Source organism: Pristiophorus japonicus, chromosome 8 (assembly GCF_044704955.1).
Source record: "Pristiophorus japonicus isolate sPriJap1 chromosome 8, sPriJap1.hap1, whole genome shotgun sequence".
NCBI lineage: Eukaryota > Metazoa > Chordata > Chondrichthyes > Pristiophoridae > Pristiophorus > Pristiophorus japonicus.
The window spans coordinates 183,574,146-183,599,622 of NC_091984.1; the positions used below are offsets into that span (position 1 = coordinate 183,574,146).

The 25,477-nt window shown below is 47.9% G+C and overlaps 1 protein-coding gene across 1 annotated transcript; it reads right to left on the minus strand.

Annotated features, from left to right (window-relative positions):
- Nucleotides 1–1,925: 1,925 nt before the first annotated feature.
- Nucleotides 1,926–13,436, minus strand: LOC139269236 (phospholipase A2-like). The gene is made up of 4 exons (XM_070888325.1): nucleotides 13,403–13,436; nucleotides 13,143–13,296; nucleotides 12,327–12,454; nucleotides 1,926–2,047 (listed from the first exon to the last, which is right to left on the minus strand). The coding sequence occupies exons 1-4, from the start codon at nucleotides 13,434–13,436 to the stop codon at nucleotides 1,926–1,928; spliced, it is 438 nt and encodes a 145-aa protein (XP_070744426.1).
- Nucleotides 13,437–25,477: the final 12,041 nt, after the last annotated feature.

A 25,477-nucleotide genomic window follows, 5' to 3' on the forward strand; every position in this document is an offset into this window, starting at 1 on the left:
TGGTTCCCGCTTCAATATGCTTCTGACAAATCTCCATTTACACCCTGCTTTCTTGACATGTTTTCAAGTGATCCTCAATGACTATCTCCAGCAAGAGAATCTAACCCCTCGACATACAACGGCACTACCATCGCCGAAATCCCCATCAACATCCTGGGGGTCACCATTGACCAGAAACCTAACTGGACCAGCCACATCAATACTGTTGCAACAAGAGCAGGTCAGAGGCTGGGTATTCTGCGGCAAGTGCCTCACCTCCTGACTCCCCAAAGCCTTTCCACCATCTACAAGGCACAAGTCAGGAGTGTGAGGGAATACTCTCCACTTGCCTGGATGAGTGCAGCTCCAACAACACTCAAGAAGCTCAACACCATCCAGGACAAAGCAGCCCGCTTGATTGGCATCCCATCCACCACCTTAAACATTAACTTTCTCCACCACCAGTGCACTGTGGCTGCAGTGTGTTGCATTGTAGCAACTCGCCAAGGCCTCTTCGACAGCACCTCCCAAACCCATGACCTCTACTGCCTAGAAGGACAAGGGCAGCAGGCGCATGGGAATACCATCATCTCCAAGTTCCCCTCCAAGTCACACACCATCCTGACTTGGAAATATATCATTGTTTCTTCATCGTTGCTGAGTCAAAGTCCTGGCACTCCCTCCCTAACAGCACTGTGGGAGCACCTTCACCTCACGAACAGCAGCGGTTCAAGAAGGCGGCTCACCACCACCTTCTCAAGGGCAATTATGAAAGGGGCAATAAATGCTGGCCTTGCCAGCGATGCCCACATCCCATGAATGATTAAAATGAAAGACTCCCCTGTCAAGAGGAGGCTCCACTGACACGTCTTCTGAGATGAGCAGAAGGGGCTGTTTCCTTAAAAACAGAACTTTACAGAACCGGGAGTAACCTACATTCATTGGGCGATGCCCAAGGTCCCAGACCGCATACCTCAAATTTGATTTTTTTTTTCCCAGTCTATGGCCAGGAATTCCCTCAGAAATGCTCCCACTCCTCCGCCATAACTTTGTCGTAACTGCAACAGACACCTTGTTTGTGCATGTAAGGGGGTTTCTGCTGCACCTCCCGCTGAAGTTATGGCTGTGGAGTGGGAATTCCCGGCCTGTGATTTTCATCCTTTGATTGATTTGTCTTTGTGGGATAATTGCAGTGTGACTCAAGAAGTGTGACACCAGACGGGTGAGGCATGCTCCCAGACCATTTTTAATATATTATAGGAGATACACTTGATCCATTTCAGTAATTACTGTTAACAGCATTATAGGCAAAGCTATTGACAATGGCCATTGAGAGTAGTCAACACAGGATTTAGAAGCAATAAATCATGGCATTAATTAGAAGAAATTCTGTGAAGAACTAACTACATTTATGATGAAGGCCATCCAATGGCTCTAATTCATTTGGAATTGAACAAGACATTTTTTTTAATTGCACATGTGAGACTTTAAAGAAAGCTGAGACTTATGGAATGAAAGCCATATTTGTTAGTATGATTTAAAACTGGCTTGTCACTAGAAAGCACAAGTTGATGGCAAATTAATGTTTTGGAGAGGACTTAAAGAAAATTGACAAGAATGATTCCAGATTTAGGTTTCGAAAGTTATCAAGAGAGACTCAGAAACATGAACTGGCTTTCATTGAAAAGAAGATTGAAGGGAACGTGATCCAGGTCTTTGGATTGCCGAGAGGCACAGATAATGTTAGGTATAATCACAATATTGGGCTAAAACTTTGAATACTGGACTAGGGTCTTGGATTTAAATTAGATTACAGATTATATTAACATGGCGAATATGGGGATCAAAGATGTTTAGAGCTCTTGAAATAAACTGCACGGGCACAATATGGAAGGAAAATATATTTCATACAAAATCAAGGTAACACATAACAGCACATGCAGTTCCTAGTTACAGAAGCGAGTCTGATCCAGGTTCTTATTCTGATCGTTGTATGCTGCTGTAGAGAAGCAAATGGCTGCCTTTCGATCACATTCGCAGATAAACATCTCACAGGGGTTATTTTTACCTGAAAGAAATAGGTGGGAAAATATCAAACCATCGAGCTGGAGGATGTATCGGTCAGGAGCTGAGACATGGAGGGGATTCTTCGTGCCAACCAATGATGGATGTTTGCCCACGGGAGAGAACACCTCCCTGAGGCACTCCTGTGCATTAGCTGCCGGGTGGCAGTGACAGAGAACTGACAGAATAATAAGCCTCTGACTTATTCCTTCTGCATGATCCAAGTGCCCCCCCCCCCCCCAACCACCCTCACCACCTGTCCATCCTGTCAAGGAGGTGCACTTGAGGGGGACCAAAACTAGACGCTATGAATATAAGATAGTCACTAATAAATCCAATAGGGAATTCAGGAGAAATGTTTTAAACCCAGCCATTCGCGCTGCTGTCCCAAGACTTTTCCGTTGAAGTTACAGCGAACAGCAGAAGAACCAGCCTACCCGCCGAACTTCACCCCCCTCAGTCTGTGTGGGGTCCTTCACGGCTGAGCCCCATACTAGGTTCACTCAACACCGATCCGTGTGCAATTCCCAACAGAGATCACTGGATATTAATGGGGAGTGGGAATGTCAGCTGGTTTCCGGGCCTGGGGCGTTGAGGCATCGGTTCCACTGCCAGCTCAGATTATCTCAGCCTGGGCAGGGGTCGGAGCTACAATGTGTGTCTCAGTAACACACAGGGTTCTGCGCCTGTACCCACTAAGGGCCGAAATTCGTTACCGCCTGCACTGAGGTGGTGACACCGCCTGGTTGCTAACTTTAGCGCCGAGTGATGTTTACCGCCTACAATTGGGATATTCAATTTTAGCGCCCCAAGAGGGGAGTGGAGCGCTAAGGGAAGCATTACACACCCCTCTTAGGGCGCTATCCCTGATTTCTGGGGCGCTATCGTGGGAGCGCTGCTGAAGTTCTGGCACTAGAAAACCGGCAACCCAGCGCCTAAAGGGGAGATCAGCTGCACCACCCGAAAAGCCAAGGCTGCTAAACACCAATGTCCAGCATATAGGAGAGATACATTAATGAGGAAAAAAAGCTAATTTAACTGCCCACTTGCTCCCCCTCGGACATATCGCCCTGGCAGCTTCTCCGTGATGCTTGCTTTCCCTGTCAGAAGTAACGGCAAGTGCTACGGCAGGCGAAAGCAGTCAAGCTCGTGACCGCGCCGCTACGGGGGCGTTGCACACTCGTGATGTCACCCAGTAGGCGGCGCTAGTGAGCGCAGTGCAAACTGTCAGCGCCACCAATAAACCTTCACTGAAGTTCGCGGCAGGCGCTGGCAACACGGTGCTCGGGCAGGGAGGGTGAGCACCCCTCTGGGGCACTAACAGATGGTTCTAACCAACCGAATTTCACCCCCTAAGACTTTGCAGGAGCTGTACCATGCAACTGGTGATGCAACACACATTCTACAATGTTGTACAATTCAATACAAAAAGGAATTAAAGAAGATTATCTTTTTTTTGAACAGTAACAGATTTAATTCAGTGACAAGACTAAATATAAATAACAGGGATGTTAAACTGGAATAAAAATATCTGGGCTTTTAAAACACTTCATTTAAAAAATGAAGACTCACTTGTGGCTCAGTGGGTAGCACACTTGCCTCTGAGTCAGAAGGTTTAGGTTTATAAGAACATAAAAGAAATAGGAGCAGGAGTAGGCCATTTGCTCCTCGAGCCTGCTCCGCCATTCAATATGATCATGGCTGATCTGATCATGGACTCAGCTCCACTTCCCTGCCCACTCCTACCCTTTACTCTCTTATCGCTCTAAATCTGTCTATCTCCGGCTTAAATATATTCAATGACCCAGCCTCCAGAGCTCTCTGGGGCAGAGAATTCCATAGATTTACAACCCTCAGAGAAGAAATTTCTCATCATCTCAGTTTTAAATGGGCGGCCCCTTATTCTGAGACTATGTCCCCTAGTTTTAGCTTCCCCTATGACTGGAAATATCCTCTCTGCATCTACCTTGTTGAGCCCCCTCATTACCTTATAAGTTTCAATAAGATCACCTCTCATTCTTCTGAACTCCAATGTGTATAGGCCCAACCTACTCAACCTATCTTCATAAGTTAACCTCCTCATCTCCGGAATCAACCTAGTGAACCTTCTCTGAACAGCCTCCAATGCAAGTACATCCTTCTTTAAATACGGAGATCAAAACTGTACGTAGTACTCCAGGTGTGGCCTCAACAATACCCTGTACAGTTTTAGCAGGACTTCCCTGCTTTTATACTCTATCCCCCTTGCAATAAAGACCAACATTCCATTTGCCTTCCTGATTACTTGCTGCACCTGCATACAAACTTTTTTGTTTCATACACAGGGACCCCCAGGTCCCTCTGTACTGCAGCACTTTGCAATTTTTCTCCATTTAAATTATAATTTGCTTTTCTATTATTTCTGCCAAAGTGGATAACCTCACGTTTTCCCACATTGTACTCCATCTGCCAAATTTTTGCCCACTCACTTAGCCTGTATATATCCCGTTGCAGGTTTTGTGTGTCCTCCTCACAATTTTCTTTCCCACCCATCTTTGTATCATCAACAAACTTGGCTACATTACACTCGGTCCCTTCATCCAAGTCATCAATATAGACTGTAAATAGTTGAGGACCCAGCACCGATCCCTGCGGCACCCCACTAGTCACTGTTTGCCAACCAGAAAATGACCCATTTATCCCGACTCTCTGTTTTCTGTTAGTTAGCCAATCCTCTATCTATGCCAATATATTACCCCCAACCCCGTGAACTTTTACCTTGTGCAGGAACCTCTTATGTGGCACTTTATCGAATGCCTTCTGGAAATGCAAATACACCACATCCACTGGTTCCCCGTTATCCACCCTGCTCATTACATCCTCAAAGAACTCCAGCAAATTTTTCAAACACGTTTTCCCTTTTATAAATTAGCAAATTGGCCAGGATGGCCTTGAGGAGGAGTTAATAGAGTGTATCCGGGATAGTTTCCTTGAACAGTATGTTGCGGAACCAACCAGGGAGCAGGCTATCTTAGATCTAGTACTGTGTAATGAGGCAGGATTAATAAATGATCTCATAGTGAAAGATCCTCTAGGAATGAGTGACCATAACATGGTTGAATTTCAAATTCAATTGGAGGGTGAGAAAGTTGGTTCTCAAACCAGGGTCCTAAGCTTAAATAAAGGAGACTACAAAGGTATGAGGGCAGAGTTGGCTAAAGTGGACTGGGAAAATAGATTAAAGAATGGGACAGTTGATGAGCAGTGACAGACATTTAAGGAGATATTTCATAACTCGCAACAAAAATATATCCCAATGAGATGGAAAGACTGTAAGAGAAGGGATAACCATCCATGGCTAACTAAGAAAATAAGGGAGGGTATTAATTTGAATACAAAGGCATACAATGAGGCCAAGACTAGTGGGAGACCAGAGGATTGGGAAATGTTTTTAAGCCAGCAGAAAACGACAAAAAAATGATAAAGAGGGAAGATAGATTATGAAAGAAAACTAGCACAAAATATAAAAACAGATTGTAAAAGTTTCTACAGGTACATAAAAAGGAAAAGAGTGGCAAAAGTAAATGTTGGTCCCCTGGAGGATGAGACTGGGGAATTAATGATGGAGAACAGGGAAATGGCAGCAACGTTGAAGAAATATTTTGTATCGGTCTTCATGGTAGTAGACATTAAAACATCCCAATAGTGGATAATCAAGGGTGTATAGGTAGCAAGGAACTTAATACAATCACTATCACGAATGAAGTAATACTAGGTAAAGTAATGGGACTAAAAGCGGACAAGTCCCCTGGACCTGATGGTTTACGTCCTAGGGTCTTAAGAGAAGTGGCTGCAGAGATAGTGGATGCATTGGTTGTAATCTATCAAAATTTCCTGGATTCTGGGGCGGTCCCAGCAGATTGGAAAACCGCAAATGTAATACCCCTATTTAAAAAAGGAGGCAGACAAAAAGCAGGAAACTATAGACCAATTAGCCTAACATCTGTTGTTGGGAAAATGCTGGAGTGCATTCATCATCATCATAGGTGGTCCCTCGAACGAGGACGAGAGTTGACAGATGTTTCAATGAAGGACCCGATGTTCCAGTCCTGAACTCCAATTGAGGGGCTAGAAGATGCCTGTGCGTGGATTTTTTTAACGTGTGGTGACCGTTGCACATCATCCACCATACGGGCTCCACAGAGGGTTGAACCAGGACGACTGGAGACCTGCTCTGCTGCACAGACCTAGTGCGCACACATATCGCAGTGTGGGCTGGCCCGTGCTGCCCCTGGGCCCTCGGCTCTTCTGGGTCCCGTACTCTCATTCGCTGCACCTTCGCCCACGGCATTCCAGGGCCCGGTGCTCCAGCTCTATTTATAGCCCCAACCTGCGGTGGTGTTCTCTCACAGGTCGGGGTGGCCACTACCCTTTGTGTGAAGATCTTGATTTCACTCCTAAATGACTTAGTTCTAATTTTTAGATTATGCCCTGTTGTTCTGCATTTTTCCATCAGAGGAAAATTCCTCTGTATTTTTTAAATGTTAATTCTCAGGATGTGGGAAACAGGATCAAACAGAATATACCTTCCTCAAACATAATATAGGCTCCCAGCCACACGCAGTCTCTAAAGCTATAGATATTCTGCACACATTTCAAAGTTGCAATCTCATTCCAGGTTTTAGAAAAAGAAATAGCTTGAGTTATGCTGCCATGATTTATATTACAGCCCTGAGGAGCAGGAGCACAGAACCCCATCCTCCACCAAACTAAAATGTTATACTTTCCCTGGTAATGAGCTATAAAGGCCTCCCAATAATAACGACACAGAATTACCTTCGAAAGAACAAGTCTGCAGATCCCCAGTGATTAGTTCTTCCTCCTCCTCCACCATAATAGGCCTATAGAGCTTAGCATACATTAAAAGGCAATATACTACTGTCTTTGTGATATATTTAATTATTTTAGCTGTATTCTACTCTCTTTTTCACTTTTTAATCTATGTCTTACTGGAACCCAGTAACAGCAGGTGTAACTGGGAGCTGACATCATCAAATTATAGCATGTAGAAAGCTGCAGATAGCAGGTGTGTCAGAAAACAAATCAGTTCCCTTCAAAATTAAGAAGTGGTTTGGGGGATTTCAGCAAGGTCCACTCTTGATTCTGAGCTGTGTCATTCTTCTTCCACACCAGGTTGACACAACTTAAGGTTTGGTGGAGATAAGGAATAATAAAGGGAAAAAGTCGCTGGTGGGCATAGTCTATATGACCCCTAACAGTAGCTACGCGGTTGGACGGAGTATAAATCAAGAAATAAGGGAGGCTTGTAATAAAGGAACAGCAATAATAATGGATGATTTTAACCTTCATATTGATTGGACAAAGCAAATTGGCCAAGGTAGCCTTGAGGAAGAGTTCATAGAGTGTATCCAGGATAGTTTCCTTGAACAGTACATTGCGGAACCAACGAGGGAGCAGACTATCTTAGATCTGGTACTAAGATTAATAAATGATCTCGTAGTTAAAGATCCTCTAGGAATGAGTGACCATAATATGGTTGCATTTCAAATTCAGTTGGAGGGTGAGAAAGTTGGTTCTCAAACCAGTGTCCTAAGCTTAAATAAAGGAGACTACTATTACTATTACTGGAGTGCATTATTAAGGAAGCAGTAGTGGGACATTTGGAGAAGCATGATTCAATCAAGCAGAGTCAGCATGGTTTTATGAAAGGGAAATCATGTTTGACAAATTTGCTGGAGTTCTTTGAGGATGTAATGAGCAGAGTGGATAAGGGGGAACCAGTGGATGTTGTGTATTTGCATTGGAGGCTGTTCAGAGAAGGTTCACTAGGTTGATTCCGGAGATGAGGGGGTTGACTTATGAGGATAGGTTGAGCCTATACTCTTTGGAGAGAAGAATGAGAGGTGATAATGAGAGGGCTAGACAAGGTGCATGCAGAGAGGATATTTCCAGTCATAGGGGAAACTAAAACTAGGGGACATAGTCTCAGAATAAGGGGCCGCATATTTAAAACTGAGATGAGGAGAAATTTCTTCTCTCAGAGGGTTGTAACTCTATGCAATTCTCTACCCCAGAGAGCTGTGGAGGCTGAGTCATTGAATATATTTAAGGCAGAGATAGACAGATTTTTGAGCGAGAAGGGTGTCATGTATCTCACACTACTGCACATAACTGTATCTTACCATGCTATACATGACTGTAACTAGAGATGAACTGTAACCACTAGCTTACCTTACCACCAGGGGTGCACTTGCAGGAGATACTGGATACCTGTCCCAGCAGGTATATAAGGACAGGTCTCAGGCAAGTGTGGCATTCGAGAGCTGTGTAATAAAGGTGCAGGTCCTGAGTGACCTTGACTTCAGTATGTGCCTCGTGTGAATCTGTGCTGCAGGGATGGGATGATGTTCACGCCATGTCGTCAGAGGAACGGACCTCCTCCTCAACATTCTAAGTTGATTTGAACATCTCTTTCTGCCAGGTGTGGGCACCTTCAAAGGGGCTAAAGTCAAAATCAACATCACATAGGATGCCAGACCAGTCCATCACAAGGCCAGAGCTGTGCCCTATGTGATGAGGGAAAAGATTGAACATGGACTGGACAGGCTTCTGCTGGAAGGCATTATATCACCCGTGGCATTTAGCGACTGGGCAAGTCCCATCGTCCCAGTCATGAAGCCTGATGGATCCATACGAATATGTGGGGACTACAAATCTACCATAAACAGAGTCGCCCTACAGGACCAATACCCACTGCCCAGAGCGGAGGACTTATTTGCCACATTGGCTGGAGGTAAACTTTTCTCAAAACCAAATCTCACATCTGCGTATATGACGCAAGAATTGACCGAGGAATCCAAGCTACTCACCACCATCAACACACATCAAGGCCTTTTCATGTACAATCGATACCCATTCGGCATCAGGTCGGCAGCTGCTATATTCCAGCGCAACATGGAGAGTCTGCTCAAGTCCATCCCGGGGACGGTTGTATTTCAAGACGACATCACGGGCAGGGACACCGACTCCCATCTCCGCAATTTGGAGGAAGTACTAAAGTGATTGGATCAGGTAGGCCCAAGAGTTAAGAAATCCAAGTGCCTGTTTCTCGCGCCCGAGGTTGAATTTTTGGGCAGAAGGATTGCCGCTGATGGAATCCACCCAACAGAGTCCAAAACCGAAGCAGTTCGCCTGGCACCCAGGCCCTGGAATGTCTCAGAACTGCGCGCCTTTCTCGGGCTGCTCAATTACTTTGGGAACTTTATGCAGAACTTAAGCACGCTGCTGGAGCCTCTCCGCGTGCTTCTCAGAAAGGGGTGCGATTGGTTTTGGGGGGACGCCCAGAAACGCGCCTTCAATAAGGCACGCAACCTTCTGTGTTTCAACAGTGTTTTGGCTTTCTTTTATCCAGGTAAAAAGCTAGTCCTTACATGTCATGCGTCAGCGTATGGGGTCGGGTGTATTTTACAACCTGTCAATAGTGCGGGTAAATTACAACCCATAGCTTATGCCTCCAGGTCACATTCACGGGCGGTGCGCGGGTACGGAATGGTGGAGAAGGAGGCGCTCGCGTGCGTGTACGATGTCAAAAAGATGCACCAATACCTTTTTCGGGCCAGGTTCGCGTTAGAAACCGACCACAAGCCCCTCACGTTCCTATTATCCGAGAGCAAGGCAATAAGCGCCAACGCCTCAGCGCGCATTCAACGGTGGGCACTCATGCTGGCCTCTTACGATTATACCATAAGGCACAGACCAGGCACAGACAACTGTGCCGACGCGCTTAGCAGGCTACCCCTGGCGACCAGGAAGGGTCTGACGAACAGGACTGTGAGATAGTCATGGCAATCAATGCCTTTGAGTCCACAGGTTCGCCCATGACGGCTAGCCAAATCAGAGCCTGGACGACCAGCGTTATCCCTAGTAAAAAGATGTATCTTAACTGGTGACTGGGCAGAGGCTCGCGATGCCTGCCCCGACGAGATCAAACCTTTCCATAGGCGCATGCATGAGCTGTCACTACGAGCAGACTGCCTGATGTGGGGCAGCCGAGTAGTTATGCCTCTGCGAGGCAGAGAGGCATTTGTCCGGGAGCTCCACCGCAAGCACCCGGAGATCGTTCTCATGAACGCCATAGCCAGATCCCACGTCTGGTGGCCTGGCATTGACGCGGACTTGGAGCTCTGCGTCCGGCGGTGCACCATTTGTGCTCAACTCAGTAATGCCCCCAGGGAGGCCCCCCTGTGCCCCTGGCCCTGGCCCACCAAACCGTGGTCACGGGTGCACGTAGACTATGCGGGCCCATTCATGGGCAAAATGTTCCTCGTAGTTGTAGATGCATTTTCAAAATGGATCGAATGCACCATTTTAAACTCGAGCACCACCTCCACCACTGTGGAGAGCCTTGGAACCATGTTCGCAACGCACAGCATTCCTGACATATTGGTCACTGATAATGGTCTGTGCTTCACCAGCGCAGAATTCCAAGATTTTATGAGTGACCACGGCATAAATCACGTTAGGACGACACCATTCAAGTCGGCCTCCAACGGCCAGGCAGAGCGAGCAGTGTAGATCATTAATCAAGGCATGCTCAAAATCCAAGGTCCCACGTTGCAGGGCCACCTGTCGCGACTGCTGCTGGCATACAGATCTCGTCCGCATCCATTGACTGGGGTTCCCCCCGCACAACTATTGATGAAACGGACCTTAAAGACAAGGCTCTCATTAATCCTCCCAGACATGCATGAAATCGTTGAGGCAAAGCGCCGTAAGCTAACCGAGTACCATGACCGAAATTCGAGTGGGAGGTGGAATGAGATAGGGGACAAAGTGTTTGTGCTAAACTATGGCAGGGGTCCCAAATGGCTTGCAGGGACAGTAACAGGCAAGGAAGGAAACAGGCTACTGGTAGTACAAATGGACAATGGACAAATGTGCCGGAGGCATGTAGACCAAGTCAAAAGTAGATTTACCAACAACACTGCTGAACCAGAAGCAGACTACAATGTGGAACTCACACCACATCTGGTGGACAGACAGAGGGAACAGCCTAAGGAAAGGGCAATCCCAACAGACAGCCCAGGCGAGACACCAACAATCATACTGAACGAAACAGACAGCCCAGGCGAGATACCAGCAATCACACCGAAAGAAAAACAGGCACCAAGGCAAACAACTGAACCACAACTAAGATGCTCCATGCGAGAGCGTAGACCACCTGAGAGACTGAACCTATAAAGACAATAAGACCTTGGGGGACGGTGATGTCATGTATCTCACGCTACTGCACATAACTGTATCTTACCATGCTATACATGACTGTAACTAGAGATGACCTGTAACCACTAGCTTACCTTACCACCAGGGGTGCACTTGCAGGAGACACTGGATACCTGTCCCAGACAGGTATGTAGGACAGGTCTCAGGCAAGTGTGGCATTCGAGAGCTGTGTAATAAAGGTGCAGATCCTGAGTGACCTTGACTTCAGTATGTGCCTCGTGTGAATTTGTGCTGCAGGGACAGGACTTTACAAAGGGAGTAAAGGGTTATGAGGAGCGGACAGGGAAGTGGAGCTGAGTCCAAGATTAGATCAGCCATGATCTTATTGAATGGTGGAGCAGGCTCGAGGGGCCAAATGGCCTACTCCTGCTCCTATTTCTTATGTTCTTAAAACCATGCTGACTCTGCTTGATTGAATCATGCTTTTCCAAATGTCCCGCTACTGCTTCCTTAATAATGGACTCCAGCATTTTCCCAACGACAGATGTTAGGCTAACTGTTCTATAGTTTCCTGCTTTTTGTCTGCCTCCTTTTTTAAATAGGGACTTCAGGTACTTGAGCACATAATGCTAGGCCGACACTCCAGTGCAGTACTGAGGGAGTGCTGCACTGTCGGAGGTCCCGTCTTAAGGATGAGACAATAAAGCGAGGCACCGGCTGCTCTCTCAGGTGGACAAAAATGATCCCATAGCTCTATTTTGAAGAAGAGCAAGGGAGTTCTCCCCAGTGCCCTGGCCAAAATTTATCCCTCAACCAACACCATAAACAGATGATCTGGCCATTATCACATTGTTGTTTGTAGAACCTTGCAAATTGGCTGTCGCGTTTCCTGCATTACATCAATGACTACACTCAAAACAAGTACTTCATTGGCTGTAAAGCGCATTTGGGACATCGTGAGTTGGTGAAAGGCGCTATATAAATGCAAGTTCTTTCATTTGAATCAATTCTCTGCAGATTGGAATTCACAAGACATTGAGGAGCCCCCGGCCTGTACTTACTGGAGCACGTGACAGTGGTCTCGGAACAGGAATAACTGTAGATCTCAGTGTACGGATTGTCAAAAATTGGCCAGCACGCCTTCAACTCCAAGGCTTCACCATAACAGTTGTCGTGGATCTGACAGCACCTGTTTAATCAAGTGTTACAAGTTAGACAGATGACACGTGTGTTTTAGTTTACATAATTGCTTCCCACTCCAACCACATCCCAAGAAGTGTAAGAGTCGTCAGGAGATTCGATTTGAGCTCAGGTGATTTGTTGCAGCTTTTTGTATTGACATTGTGCCTGCATCTTGAGGGCAGGAATGTCGTTGTGGGATCTGTCTCCTCGGAACCAGGGCCTCCTGGAATTTGTAGAGAGGGGGAGAATTGGAGAGGATTTTCCTGGAAGTTTCGAACCCCCCTCAATTAGCCTATGTTTATTTTCTCTGTTCATTTGCCTCTCCTTGCAGATTGCCTGATGTGGAGAGCATGCGTAGAGGTCATCTTATGCCAATGTACGACAGGCTTGATCGACCAGCTGGTCTTTTCCTGTCCTTGGTTTTTTGTGTGTTCTTATTAAGGTCACCGCCAGTCATCGGCTGCTCTTTATGACATGTCACACCAAAAATACATATTTCAAAACGCATGGAAAAATATATTGAGATATCGTAGGCTTGAAGAATGGACAGGGTTCTCATTACAGATTTAATCACGTAGCTCGGGTAGGGGGATAGGGAATAATGTTCTACATTGAACTAGTGTTTGCTTCAGGTCCAGTTTTGCCTGTAACGGGTGACAAGCTGTGGATCTGAGCGTACTTTGCCATTAACCTACTTGTCTAGATCATCCACCGGGGTCCCGGATCCCCCATATCCACAGTAACAGCCATAGTTATTGAAATCCAGCAACGGCTTGCTGTTTGGAATGCTGCACCGAATCATCCCACGGAACTGCCAGAGGGCCCTGGACTGAATATACCTGCTTTGAGCTCCCACTACAACAGGGGAAAGAGGAACACACAGAGGGAAGTGAGTTACAACATGGAACTATCGACAGCCAAAGCAAGGCACACTGCACAAAGGAACTCTCGTTACCTGCGAGCAACACCACAACAAGCAGCGACAACATCTTTATTTTCTGCATTCCGTCCTGCAGGTGCTGCTTGTCCAAATGTTCACTCGGTGCTTTTTATAAGTATGGTTAGCCTTGATAAATAATGACCACAAGTTCCTGGGTTACTCCACGGGACCAGATAACAAAGATTAGATAAAGACAAAATTTCCTGTTGATTATACTGTGAGCTCACCCATTATTGACTCAATTGGCTGAGCAGTGTGTGACTGAGCCAATACAGGCCAGGTTTTCCCAGTTTCAGTTCTTTGTCTCTGCTGGGATAGGACGTGAGCATGGTGGGGTGGGGGCTGACACTGTTGGCCCCAGCTTCACTGGGCTAGGCAGAAGCAAACAGGCTGCTCCAGACTGATTCTAGCTGTTCCTACTGGAACTCCATCAGTGCGGACAGGAATTGGCTTGATTGTGATACCCCCCAAAGTCAAATAGTCAAATCTCGGCCTGGGTTCGGCACCTGGAGGCACAGGAGTACACTGGCGCACATGGATCTGTACCCCAGCACCTATGGGAGTGCTGAGCACTCCGGGGCAGCTGCATGGTTACATATCACACAGAGTACAATTTAAGAAGAATCTTTAATTAAGGAGCAACAACCCATTCCCATGCGAAAATGTCAAAACTTCCCACTAGCTTTACATTTTGGCATTTCAAAGGGTCAACAAGACCAATCCCAGCTCCGACCATGGTGTGCTGCCAACACATTTTGTTACACATTAATTCAATTTGGATTTTTTTTCGACTCACCATCCATGAAAACACATGTTTATATTCACACAGCAACTCTAATTCATCATATTCTATAGATTGAGTGGGATTAAAGACTTCCGCTACATCTGAAGTATCGGCACCTTTCACAAGGCACAATCCTTTATTATTATCTTCTTTTTTAAAACATGATTTCCCCACATTCCCTCCTCTGCTGAAGGCACTGACTCTCTCACTGACTCACTGTCTCTTACACTGACTCACTGTCTCTTACACTGACTCACTGTCTCTTACACTGACTCTCTCACTGTCTCTCTCACTGACTCTCTTATTGACTGACTCACTGACTCTCTTATTGACTGACTCACTGACTCTCTTATTGACTGACTCACTCTCTCTCTTATTGACTGACTCACTCTCTCACTCTCTCACTGACTCACGCTCTCACTGACTCACGCTCTCACTGACTTAAGGAAGAAATAGCGGGACATCTAGATAGGAATAGTGCAATCAAGCAGACGCAATATGGATTCATGAAAGGGAAATCATGTTTAACTAATTTACTGGAATTCTTTGAGGATATAACGAGCATGGTAGATAGATGGATGTGGTGTATTTAGATTTCCAAAAGGCATTCGATAAGGTGCCACACAAAAGGTTACTGCAGAAGATAAAGGTACACGGAGTCAGAGGAAATGTATTAGCATGGATAGAGAATTGGCTGGCTAACAGAAAGCAGAGAGTCGGGATAAATGGGTCCTTTTCGGGTTGGAAATCGGTGGTTAGTGGTGTGCCACAGGGATCGGTGCTGGGACCACAACTGTTTACAATATATATAGAAGACCTGGAAGAGGGGACAGAGTGTAGTGCAACAAAATTTGCAGATGACACAAAGATTAGTGGGAAAGCGGGTTGTGTAGAGGATACAGAGAGGCTGCAAAGAGATTTAGATAGGTTAAGCGAATGGGCTAAGGTTTGGCAGATGGAATACAATGTCAGAAAGTGTGATTTCATCCACCTTGGAAAAAAAACAGTAAAAGGGAATATTATTTGAATGGGGAGAAATTACAATATGCTGCGGTGCAGGGGGACCTGGGGGTCCTTGTGCATGAATCCCAAAAAGTTAGTTTGCAGGTGCAGCAGGTAATCAGGAAGGCGAATGGAATGTTGGCCTTCATTGCGAGAGGGATGGAGTACAAAAGCAGGGAGGTCCTGCTGCAACTGTATAGGGTATTGGTGAGGCCGCACCTGGAGTACTGCGTGCAGTTTTGGTCATCTTATTTAAGGAAGGATATACTAGCTTTGGAGGGGGTACAGAGACGATTCACTAGGCTGATTCCGGAGATGAGGGGGTTACCTTATGATGATAGATTGAGTAGACTGGGTCTTTACTCGTTGGAGTTCAGAAGGATGAGGGTGATCTTATAGAAACATTTAAGATAATGAAAGGGATAGACAAGATAGAGGCAGAGAGGTTGTTTCCACTGGTCGGGGAGACTAGAACTAGGGGGCACAGCCTCAAAATACGGGGGAGCCAATTTAAAACCGAGTTGAGAGGGAATTTCTTCTCCCAGAGGGTTGTGAATCTGTGGAATTCTCTGCCGAAGGAAATAGTTGAGGCTAGCTCATTGAATGTATTCAAATCATAGATAGATAGATTTTTAACCAATAAAGGAATTAAGGGTTACGGGGAGCGGGCGGGTAAGTGGAGCTGAGTCCACGGCCAGATCAGCCATGATCTTGTTGAATGGCGGAGCAGGCTCGAGGGGCTAGATGGCCTACTCCTGTTCCTAATTCTTATGTTCTTATGTTCTCTCTCACTGACGCTCTCATCCACTCTCTCACTCACTGACTCTCTCACTCACTGGCTCTCTCACTCGCTGACTCTCTCACTCGCTGACTCTCTCACTCGCTGACTCTCTCACTCGCTGACTCTCTCACTCGCTGACTCTCTCACTCACTGACTCACTGACTCTCGCGACTCTCTCACTGACTCTCTCACTGACTCTCTCACTGACTCTCTCACTGACTCTCTCACTGACTCTCTCACTGACTCAGTGACTCTCTCTACTCACTCTCTCACTGACTCACTGACTCTCTCACTGACTCTCTCACTGACTCACTCTCTCACTGACTCGCGCACTGACTCTCACACTCTCTCACTGACTCTCTCACTGACTCTCTCACTGACTGTCTCACTGACTTAAGGAAGAAATAGCGGGACATCTAGATAGGAATAGTGCCATCAAGCAGACGCAATATGGATTCATGAAGGGGAAATCATGTTTAACTAATTTACTGGAACTCTTTGAGGATATAACAAGCATGGTAGATAGATGGATGTGGTGTATTTAGATTTCCAAAAGGCATTCGATAAGGTGCCACACAAAAGGTTACTGCAGAAGATAAAGGTACGCGGAGTCAGAGGAAATGTATTAGCATGGATAGAGAATTGGCTGGCTAACAGAAAGCAGAGAGTCGGGATAAATGGGTCCTTTTCGTGTTGGAAATCGGTGATTAGTGGTGTGCCACAGTGATCGGTGCTGGGACCACAACTGTTTCCAATATACATAGAAGACCTGGAAGAGGGGACAGAGTGTAGTGTAACAAAATTTGCACATGATCTTGTTGAATGGCGGAGCAGGCTCGAGGGGCTAGATGGCCTACTCCTGTTCCTAATTCTTATGTTCTTATGTTCTCTCTCACTGACGCTCTCACACGCTCTCATCCACACTCTCACTGACTCAGTGACTCTCGCTACTCACTCACTCACTCTCACACTGACTCACTCACTCTCTCACTCACACTCACACTCTCTCACTCACACTCTCTCACTCACACTCTCTCACTCACACTCTCTCACTCACACTCTCTCACTCACCGACTCTCTCACTCACACACTCTCACTCACTCACTCTCACTCACCCACTCTCTCACTCACCGACTCTCTCACTCACACACTCTCACTCACTCACTCTCTCACTCACCGACTCTCTCACTCACCGACTCTCTCACTCACCGACCCTCTCACTCACCGACCCTCTCACTCACCGACTCTCTCACTCACCGACTCTCTCACTCACCGACTCTCTCACTGATTCTCTCACTCACTGACTCAGTGACTCTCACTACTCACTCACTCTCACACTGACTCACTCACTCACTGACTCTCTCACTCACTCTCTCACCGACTCTCCCACTGACTGACTCACTCACTGACTCTCTTTCAGACTCTCTCACTGAGTCAGTGACTCTCGCTACTCACTCACTCACTTACTCTCTCAATGACTCACTCACCGACTCTCTCACCGACTCTCTCACCGACTCTCTCACCGACTCTCTCACCGACTCTCTCACCGACTCTCTCACCGACTCTCTCACCGACTCTCTCACCGACTCTCTCACCGACTCTCTCACCGACTCTCTCACCGACTCTCTCACCGACTCTCTCACCGACTCTCTCACCGACTCTCTCACCGACTCTCTCACCGACACTCTCACCGACACTCTCTCTCACCGACTCTCTCTCTCACCGACTCTCTCACTCACCGACTCTCTCACTCACCGACTCTCTCACTCACCGACTCTCTCACTCACCGACTCTCTCACTGACTCACTGACTCTCTCACTGACTCACTGACTCTCTCACTGACTCAGTGACTCTCGCTACTCACTCAGTGACTTCTCACTGACTCTCTCACTGACTCTCTCACTGACTCTCTCACTGACTCAGTGACTCTCTCTACTCACTCTCTCACTGACTCTCTCACTGACTCTCTCACTGACTCTCTCACTGACTCTCTCACTGACTCTCTCACTGACTCTCTCACTGACTCTCTCACTGACGCTCTCACTGACTCACTCTCTCACTGACTCGCGCACTGACTCTCGCACTCTCACTGACTCTCACTGACTCTCTCACTGATGGTCTCACTGACTTAAGGAAGAAATAGCGGGACATCTAGATAGGAATAGTGCCATCAAGCAGACGCAATATGGATTCATGAAGGGGAAATCATGTTTAACTAATTTACTGGAACTCTTTGAGGATATAACGAACATGGTAGATAGATGGATGTGGTGTATTTAGATTTCCAAAAGGCATTCGATAAGGTGCCACACAAAAGGTTACTGCAGAAGATAAAGGTACGCGGAGTCAGAGGAAATGTATTAGCATGGATAGAGAATTGGCTGGCTAACAGAAAGCAGAGAGTCGGGATAAATGGGTCCTTTTCGTGTTGGAAATCGGTGATTAGTGGTGTGCCACAGGGATCGGTGCTGGGACCACAACTGTTTCCAATATACATAGAAGACCTGGAAGAGGGGACAGAGTGTAGTGTAACAAAATTTGCACATGATCTTGTTGAATGGCGGAGCAGGCTCGAGGGGCTAGATGGCCTACTCCTGTTCCTAATTCTTATGTTCTTATGTTCTTATGTTCTCTCTCACTGACGCTCTCACACGCTCTCTCACCGACTCTCCCACTGACTGACTCACTCACTGACTCTCTTTCAGACTCTCTCACTGAGTCAGTGACTCTCGCTACTCACTCACTCACTTACTCTCTCACTGACTCACAGACTCTCACTGACTCACTCACTGACTCTCTCACCGACACTCTCACTGACTGACTCTCTCACTCACTGACTCTCTCACTCACTGACTCTCACTGACTCTCTCACTGACTCAGTGACTCTCACTACTCACTCACTCTCACACTGACTCACTCACTCACTGACTCTCTCACTGACTGACTCACTCACTGACTCTCTTTAAGACTCTCTCACTGAGTCAGTGACTCTCGCTACTCACTCAGTCACTTACTCTCTCACTGACTCACAGACTCTCACTGACTCACTCACTGACTCTCTCACCGACACTCTCACTGACTGACTCTCTCACTCACTGACTCTCTCACTGACTCAGTGACTCTCACTACTCACTCACTCTCACACTGACTCACTCTCACACTGACTCACTCACTCACTGACTCTCTCACTCACTCTCTCACCGACTCTCCCACTGACTGACTCACTCACTGACTCTCTTTCAGACTCTCTCACTGAGTCAGTGACTCTCGCTACTCACTCACTCACTTACTCTCACACTGACTCACAGACTCTCACTGACTCACTCACTGACTCTCTCACCGACACTCTCACTGACTGACTCTCTCACTCACTGACTCTCACTGACTGACTCTCTCACTCACTGACTCTCACACTCTCTCACTGACACTCTCACTGACTCCCTCACTGACTCCCTCACTCTTTCACTGACTCTCACCGAATCACTCACTGACTGACTCTCACACACTGACTCTCTTACTGACTCTCTCACTGACTCAGTGACTCTCGCAACACACTCACTCACTCTCACACTGACTCAATGACTCACTCACTGACTCACTCACTGACTCTCTCACCGACTCTCTCACCGACTCTCTCACTCACTGACTCTCTCACTCACTGACTCTCTCACTGACTCAGTGACTCTCGCTACTCACTCACTCACTTACTCTCACACTGACTCACTCACTCATTCTCTCACCGACTCTCTCACTGACTGACTCTCTCACTCACTGACTCTCTTCCTGACTCTCTCACGAGTCAGTGACTCTCACTTACTCTCTCACCGACTCTCTCACTGACCGACTCTCTCACTCACTGACTCTCTCACTCACTGACTCTCTCCCTCACTGACTCTCTCACTCACTGACTCTCTCACTCACTGACTCTCTCACTCACTGACTCTCTTACTGACTCTCTCACTGACTGTGACTCTCGCTACTCACTCTCTCACTGACTCTCTCACTGATTCTCTCACTCACTTGCGCACTGACTCTCGCACTCTCTCACCGACTCTCTCACCGACTCTCTCACCGACTCTCTCACCGACTCTCTCACTCACTGACTCTCTTACTGACTCTCTTACTGACTCACCGACTCTCTCACCGACTCTCTCACCGACTCTCTTACTGACTCTCTTACTGACTCTCTTACTGACTCACGCACTGACTCACGGACTGACTCTCTCACTGACTCTCTCACACTGACTCTCTCACTGACTTGTGCACTGACTCTCACACTCTCCCACTGATTCTCTCACTGGCTCTATCACTCACTGACTCTCTTCCTGACTCTCTCACTGACTCAGTGACTCTCGCTACTCACTCTCTCACTGACTCTCTCACTCACTCGCGCACTGACTCTCGCACTCTCTCACTGACACTCTCACTGACTCTCTCACTCACTCTCTCACTGACTCACTCACTGACTTTCTCACTGACACTCACTGACCCACTCACTCACTGACTCTCTCACTCACTGACTCTCTCACTCACTGACTCTCTCCCCGACTCTCTCACTGACTGACTCTCTCACTGACTCTCTCACTGACTCTCTCACTGACTCTCTCACTGACTCTCTCACTGACTCTCTCACTGACTCTCTCACTGACTCTCTCACTGACTCTCTCACTGACTCTCTCACTGACTCTCTCACTGACTCTCTCACTGACTCTCTCACTGACTCGCGCACTGACTCGCGCACTGACACTCTCACCGACTCTCTCACTCACTCTCTCACTGACTCACTCACTGACTCACTCACTGACTTTCTCACTGACCCACTCACTCACTCACCGACTCACTCTCTCACCGACTCTCTCAATGACTGACTCTCTCTCTGACTGACTCTCGCACTCACTGACTCTCTTACTGACTCTCTCCCCGACTCTCTCACTCACTGACTCTCTCACTCACTGACTCTCTCACTCACTGACTCTCTCACTCACTGACTCTCTCACTGACTTTCTCACTGACTCTCTCACTGACCCACTCACTCACTCACCGACTCACTCTCTCACCGACTCTCTCAATGACTGACTCTCTCTCTGACTGACTCTCGCACTCACTGACTCTCTTACTGACTCTCTCCCCGACTCTCTCACTCACTGACTCTCTCACTCACTGACTCTCACACTCTCTCACTGACACTCTCACTGACTCCCTCACTGACTCCCTCACTCTTTCACTGACTCTCACCGAATCACTCACTGACTGACTCTCACACACTGACTCTCTTACTGACTCTCTCACTGACTCAGTGACTCTCGCAACACACTCACTCACTCTCACACTGACTCAATGACTCACTCACTGACTCACTCACTGACTCTCTCACCGACTCTCTCACCGACTCTCTCACTCACTGACTCTCTCACTCACTGACTCTCTCACTGACTCAGTGACTCTCGCTACTCACTCACTCACTTACTCTCACACTGACTCACTCACTCATTCTCTCACCGACTCTCTCACTGACTGACTCTCTCACTCACTGACTCTCTTCCTGACTCTCTCACGAGTCAGTGACTCTCACTTACTCTCTCACCGACTCTCTCACTGACCGACTCTCTCACTCACTGACTCTCTCACTCACTGACTCTCTCCCTCACTGACTCTCTCACTCACTGACTCTCTCACTCACTGACTCTCTCACTCACTGACTCTCTTACTGACTCTCTCACTGACTCTGTGACTCTCGCTACTCACTCTCTCACTGACTCTCTCACTCACTTGCGCACTGACTCTCGCACTCTCTCACCGACTCTCTCACCGACTCTCTCACCGACTCTCTCACCGACTCTCTCACTCACTGACTCTCTTACTGACTCTCTTACTGACTCACCGACTCTCTCACCGACTCTCTCACCGACTCTCTCACTCACTGACTCTCTTACTGACTCTCTTACTGACTCTCTTACTGACTCACGCACGACTCACGCACTGACTCACGGACTGACTCTCTCACTGACTCTCTCACACTGACACTCTCACTGACTCTCTCACACTGACTCTCTCACTGACTTGTGCACTGACTCTCACACTCTCCCACTGATTCTCTCACTGGCTCTATCACTCACTGACTCTCTTCCTGACTCTCTCACTGACTCAGTGACTCTCGCTACTCACTCTCTCACTGACTCACTCACTGACTCTCACACCGACTCTCTCACTCACTCGCGCACTGACTCTCGCACTCTCTCACTGACACTCTCACTGACTCTCTCACTCACTCTCTCACTGACTCGCGCACTGACTCGCGCACTGACTCGCGCACTGACACTCTCACTGACTTTCTCACTGACACTCACTGACCCACTCACTCACTGACTCTCTCACTCACTGACTCTCTCACTCACTGACTCTCTCCCCGACTCTCTCACTGACTGACTCTCTCACTGACTCTCTCACTGACTCTCTCACTGACTCTCTCACTGACTCTCTCACTGACTCTCTCACTGACTCTCTCACTGACTCTCTCACTGACTCGCGCACTGACTCGCGCACTGACACTCTCACCGACTCTCTCACTCACTCTCTCACTGACTCACTCACTGACTCACTCACTGACTTTCTCACTGACTCACCGACTCACTCTCTCACCGACTCTCTCAATGACTGACTCTCTCTCTGACTGACTCTCGCACTCACTGACTCTCTTACTGACTATCTCACTGACTATCTCACTGACTATCTCACTGACTATCTCACTGACTATCTCACTGACTCTCTCACTGACTGACTCTCTCACTGACTGACTCTCTCACTGACTGACTCTCTCACTGACTGACTCTCTCACTGACTGACTCTCTCACTGACTGACTCTCTCACTGACTGACTCTCTCACTGACTGACTCTCTCACTGACTGACTCTCTCACTGACTGACTCTCTCACTGACTGACTCTCTCACTGACTGACTCTCTCACTGACTGACTCTCTCACTGACTGACTCTCTCACTCACTGACTCTCTCACTCACTGACTCTCTCACTCACTGACTCTCTCACTCACTGACTCTCTCACTCACTGACTCTCTCACTCACTGACTCTCTCACTCACTGACTCTCTCACTCACTGACTCTCTCACTCACTGACTCTCTCACTCACTGACTCTCTCACTCACTGACTCTCTCACTCACTGACTCTCTCACTCACTGACTCTCTCACTCACTTTCTTACTGACTCTCTCACTGACAATCTCACCGACTCTCTCACTGACTCTCTCACTGACTCTCGCTACTCACTCTCTCACTGACTCTCTCACTGACTCTCTCACTGACTCTCTCACTGACTCTCTCACTGACTCTCTCACTGACTCTCACTGACTCTCTCACTGACACTCTCACCGACTCTCACACTGAATCCCTCACTGACTCACTCACTGACTCACTCACTGATTCTCGCACTGACTCTCGCACTGACTTGCGCACTCTCTCACTGACTCTTACCGACTCTCTCACTGACTTGCGCACTGACTCTCGCACTGACTCACTCACTCGCGTGCTCACTCACTCGCTCACTGACTCTCGCACTCGCTCACTGACTCTCGCACTCGCTCACTGACTCTCGCACTGACTCCCTCACTGACTCTCTCACTGACTCTCGCACTGACTCTCGCACTGACTCCCTCACTGACTCGCTCACTGACTCTCGCACTCGCTCACTGACTCTCGCACTCGCTCACTGACTCTCGCACTCACTCTCGCACTCTCTCACTCACTTGCGCACTGACTCTCGCACTCTCCCACTGACTCTCTCACCGAATCTCTGACTGACTGACTCTCTCATTCACTGACTCTCTTACTGACTCTGTGACTCTCGCTACTCACTCTCTCACTGACTCTCACTGACTCTCGCACTCTCTCACTGACTCGCTCACTGACTCGCTCACTGACTCTCGCACTCTCTCACTGACTCTCTCACTGACTCCCTCATTAACTGCCTCACTGACTCTCTCACTGTCTCTCCCACTGACTCTCTCACTCACTTGCGCACTGACTCTCACACTCTCCCACTGACTCTCTCACCGAAACTCTGAATGACTGACTCTCTCACTCACTGACTCTCTTACTGACTGTGACTCTCGCTACTCACTCTCACACTGACTCTCACACTGACTCTCACACTGACTCTCGCACTCTCCTACTGACTCCCTCACTGACTCGCTCACTGACTCTCTCACCGACTCACTCACTCACTGACTCTCTCACTGACTCATTCACTCACTCACTCTGACTCACTCTCTCACCGACTCTCTCACGCACTGACTCACGCACTGACTCGCTCACTGACTCCCTCACTCTCGCACTGACTCTCGCACTGACTCTCGCACTGACTCGCTCACTCACTCACTCTGACTCACTCTCTCACCGACTCTCTCACGCACTGACTCACGCACTGACTCGCTCACTGACTCCCTCACTCTCGCACTGACTCTCGCACTGACTCTCGCACTGACTCTCGCACTGACTCCCTCACTGACTCCCTCACTGACTCCCTCACTGACTCTCTCACTGACTCTCTCACTGACTCTCTCACTGACTCTCTCACTGACTCTCTCACCGACTCTCTCACCGACTCTCTCACCGACTATCTGACTGACTGACTCTCTCACTCACTGACTCAGTGACTCTCGCTACTCTCTCACTGACTGATTCTCGCACTCACTGACTCTCGCACTCACTGACTCTCTTACTGACTCTCTCCCCGACTCTCTCCCCGACTCACTCACTGACTCTCTCACTGACTGACTCACTGACTATCTCACTGACTGACTCTCACTCACTGACTCTCTCACTCACTTTCTTACTGACTCTCTCACTGTCTCACTGTCTCTCTCACTCACTCGCACACTGACTCTCGCACTCTCTCACTGACACTCTCACCGACTCTCTCACTCACTCTCTCACTGACTCTCTCACTGACTCACTCACTGACTCACTCACTGACTCACTCACTGACTCACTCACTAACTCACTCACTGACTGACTCCCTCACTCACTGACTCTCTTACTGACTCTCTCACTGACTCAGTGACTCTCGCTACTCACTCTCTCACTGACTCTCTCACTGACTCTCTCACTGACTCACTCACTGACTCTCTCACTGACTCTCTCACTGACTCTCTCACTGACTCTCTCACTGACTCTCTCACTGACTCTCTCACTGACTCTCGCACTCTCTCACTGACTCTCTCACTGACTCTCTCACTCACTTGCGCACTGACTCGCGCACTCTCTCACTGACTCTCTCACTGACTCAGTGACTCTCTCACTGACTCACTCACTGAATCCCTCACTGACTCACGCACTGACTCTCTCACTGACTCACTCACTGACTCTTACTGACTCTCTCACTGACTCTCTCACTCACTCGCGCACTGACTCTCTCACTCACTCGCTCACTGACTCTCGCACTCTTTCACTGACTCACTCACTGACTCTCTCACCGACTCTCTGACTGACTGACTCTCTCACTGACTCTGTGA

Bases quoted from the DNA above. Each gene is read 5' to 3' on its own strand.
- LOC139269236 (XM_070888325.1), bottom strand. From the start codon at position 13,436: ATGTTGTCGCTGCTTGTTGTGGTGTTGCTCGCAG. The intron at 12,455-13,142 runs GTAGGTTAATGG...TTGATTAAACAG, and splicing joins CCGGTGGATGATCTAGACAA to GTGCTGTCAGATCCACGACA. The intron at 2,048-12,326 runs GTAAGTACAGGC...TATTTCTTTCAG, and splicing joins GACCACTGTCACGTGCTCCA to GTAAAAATAACCCCTGTGAG.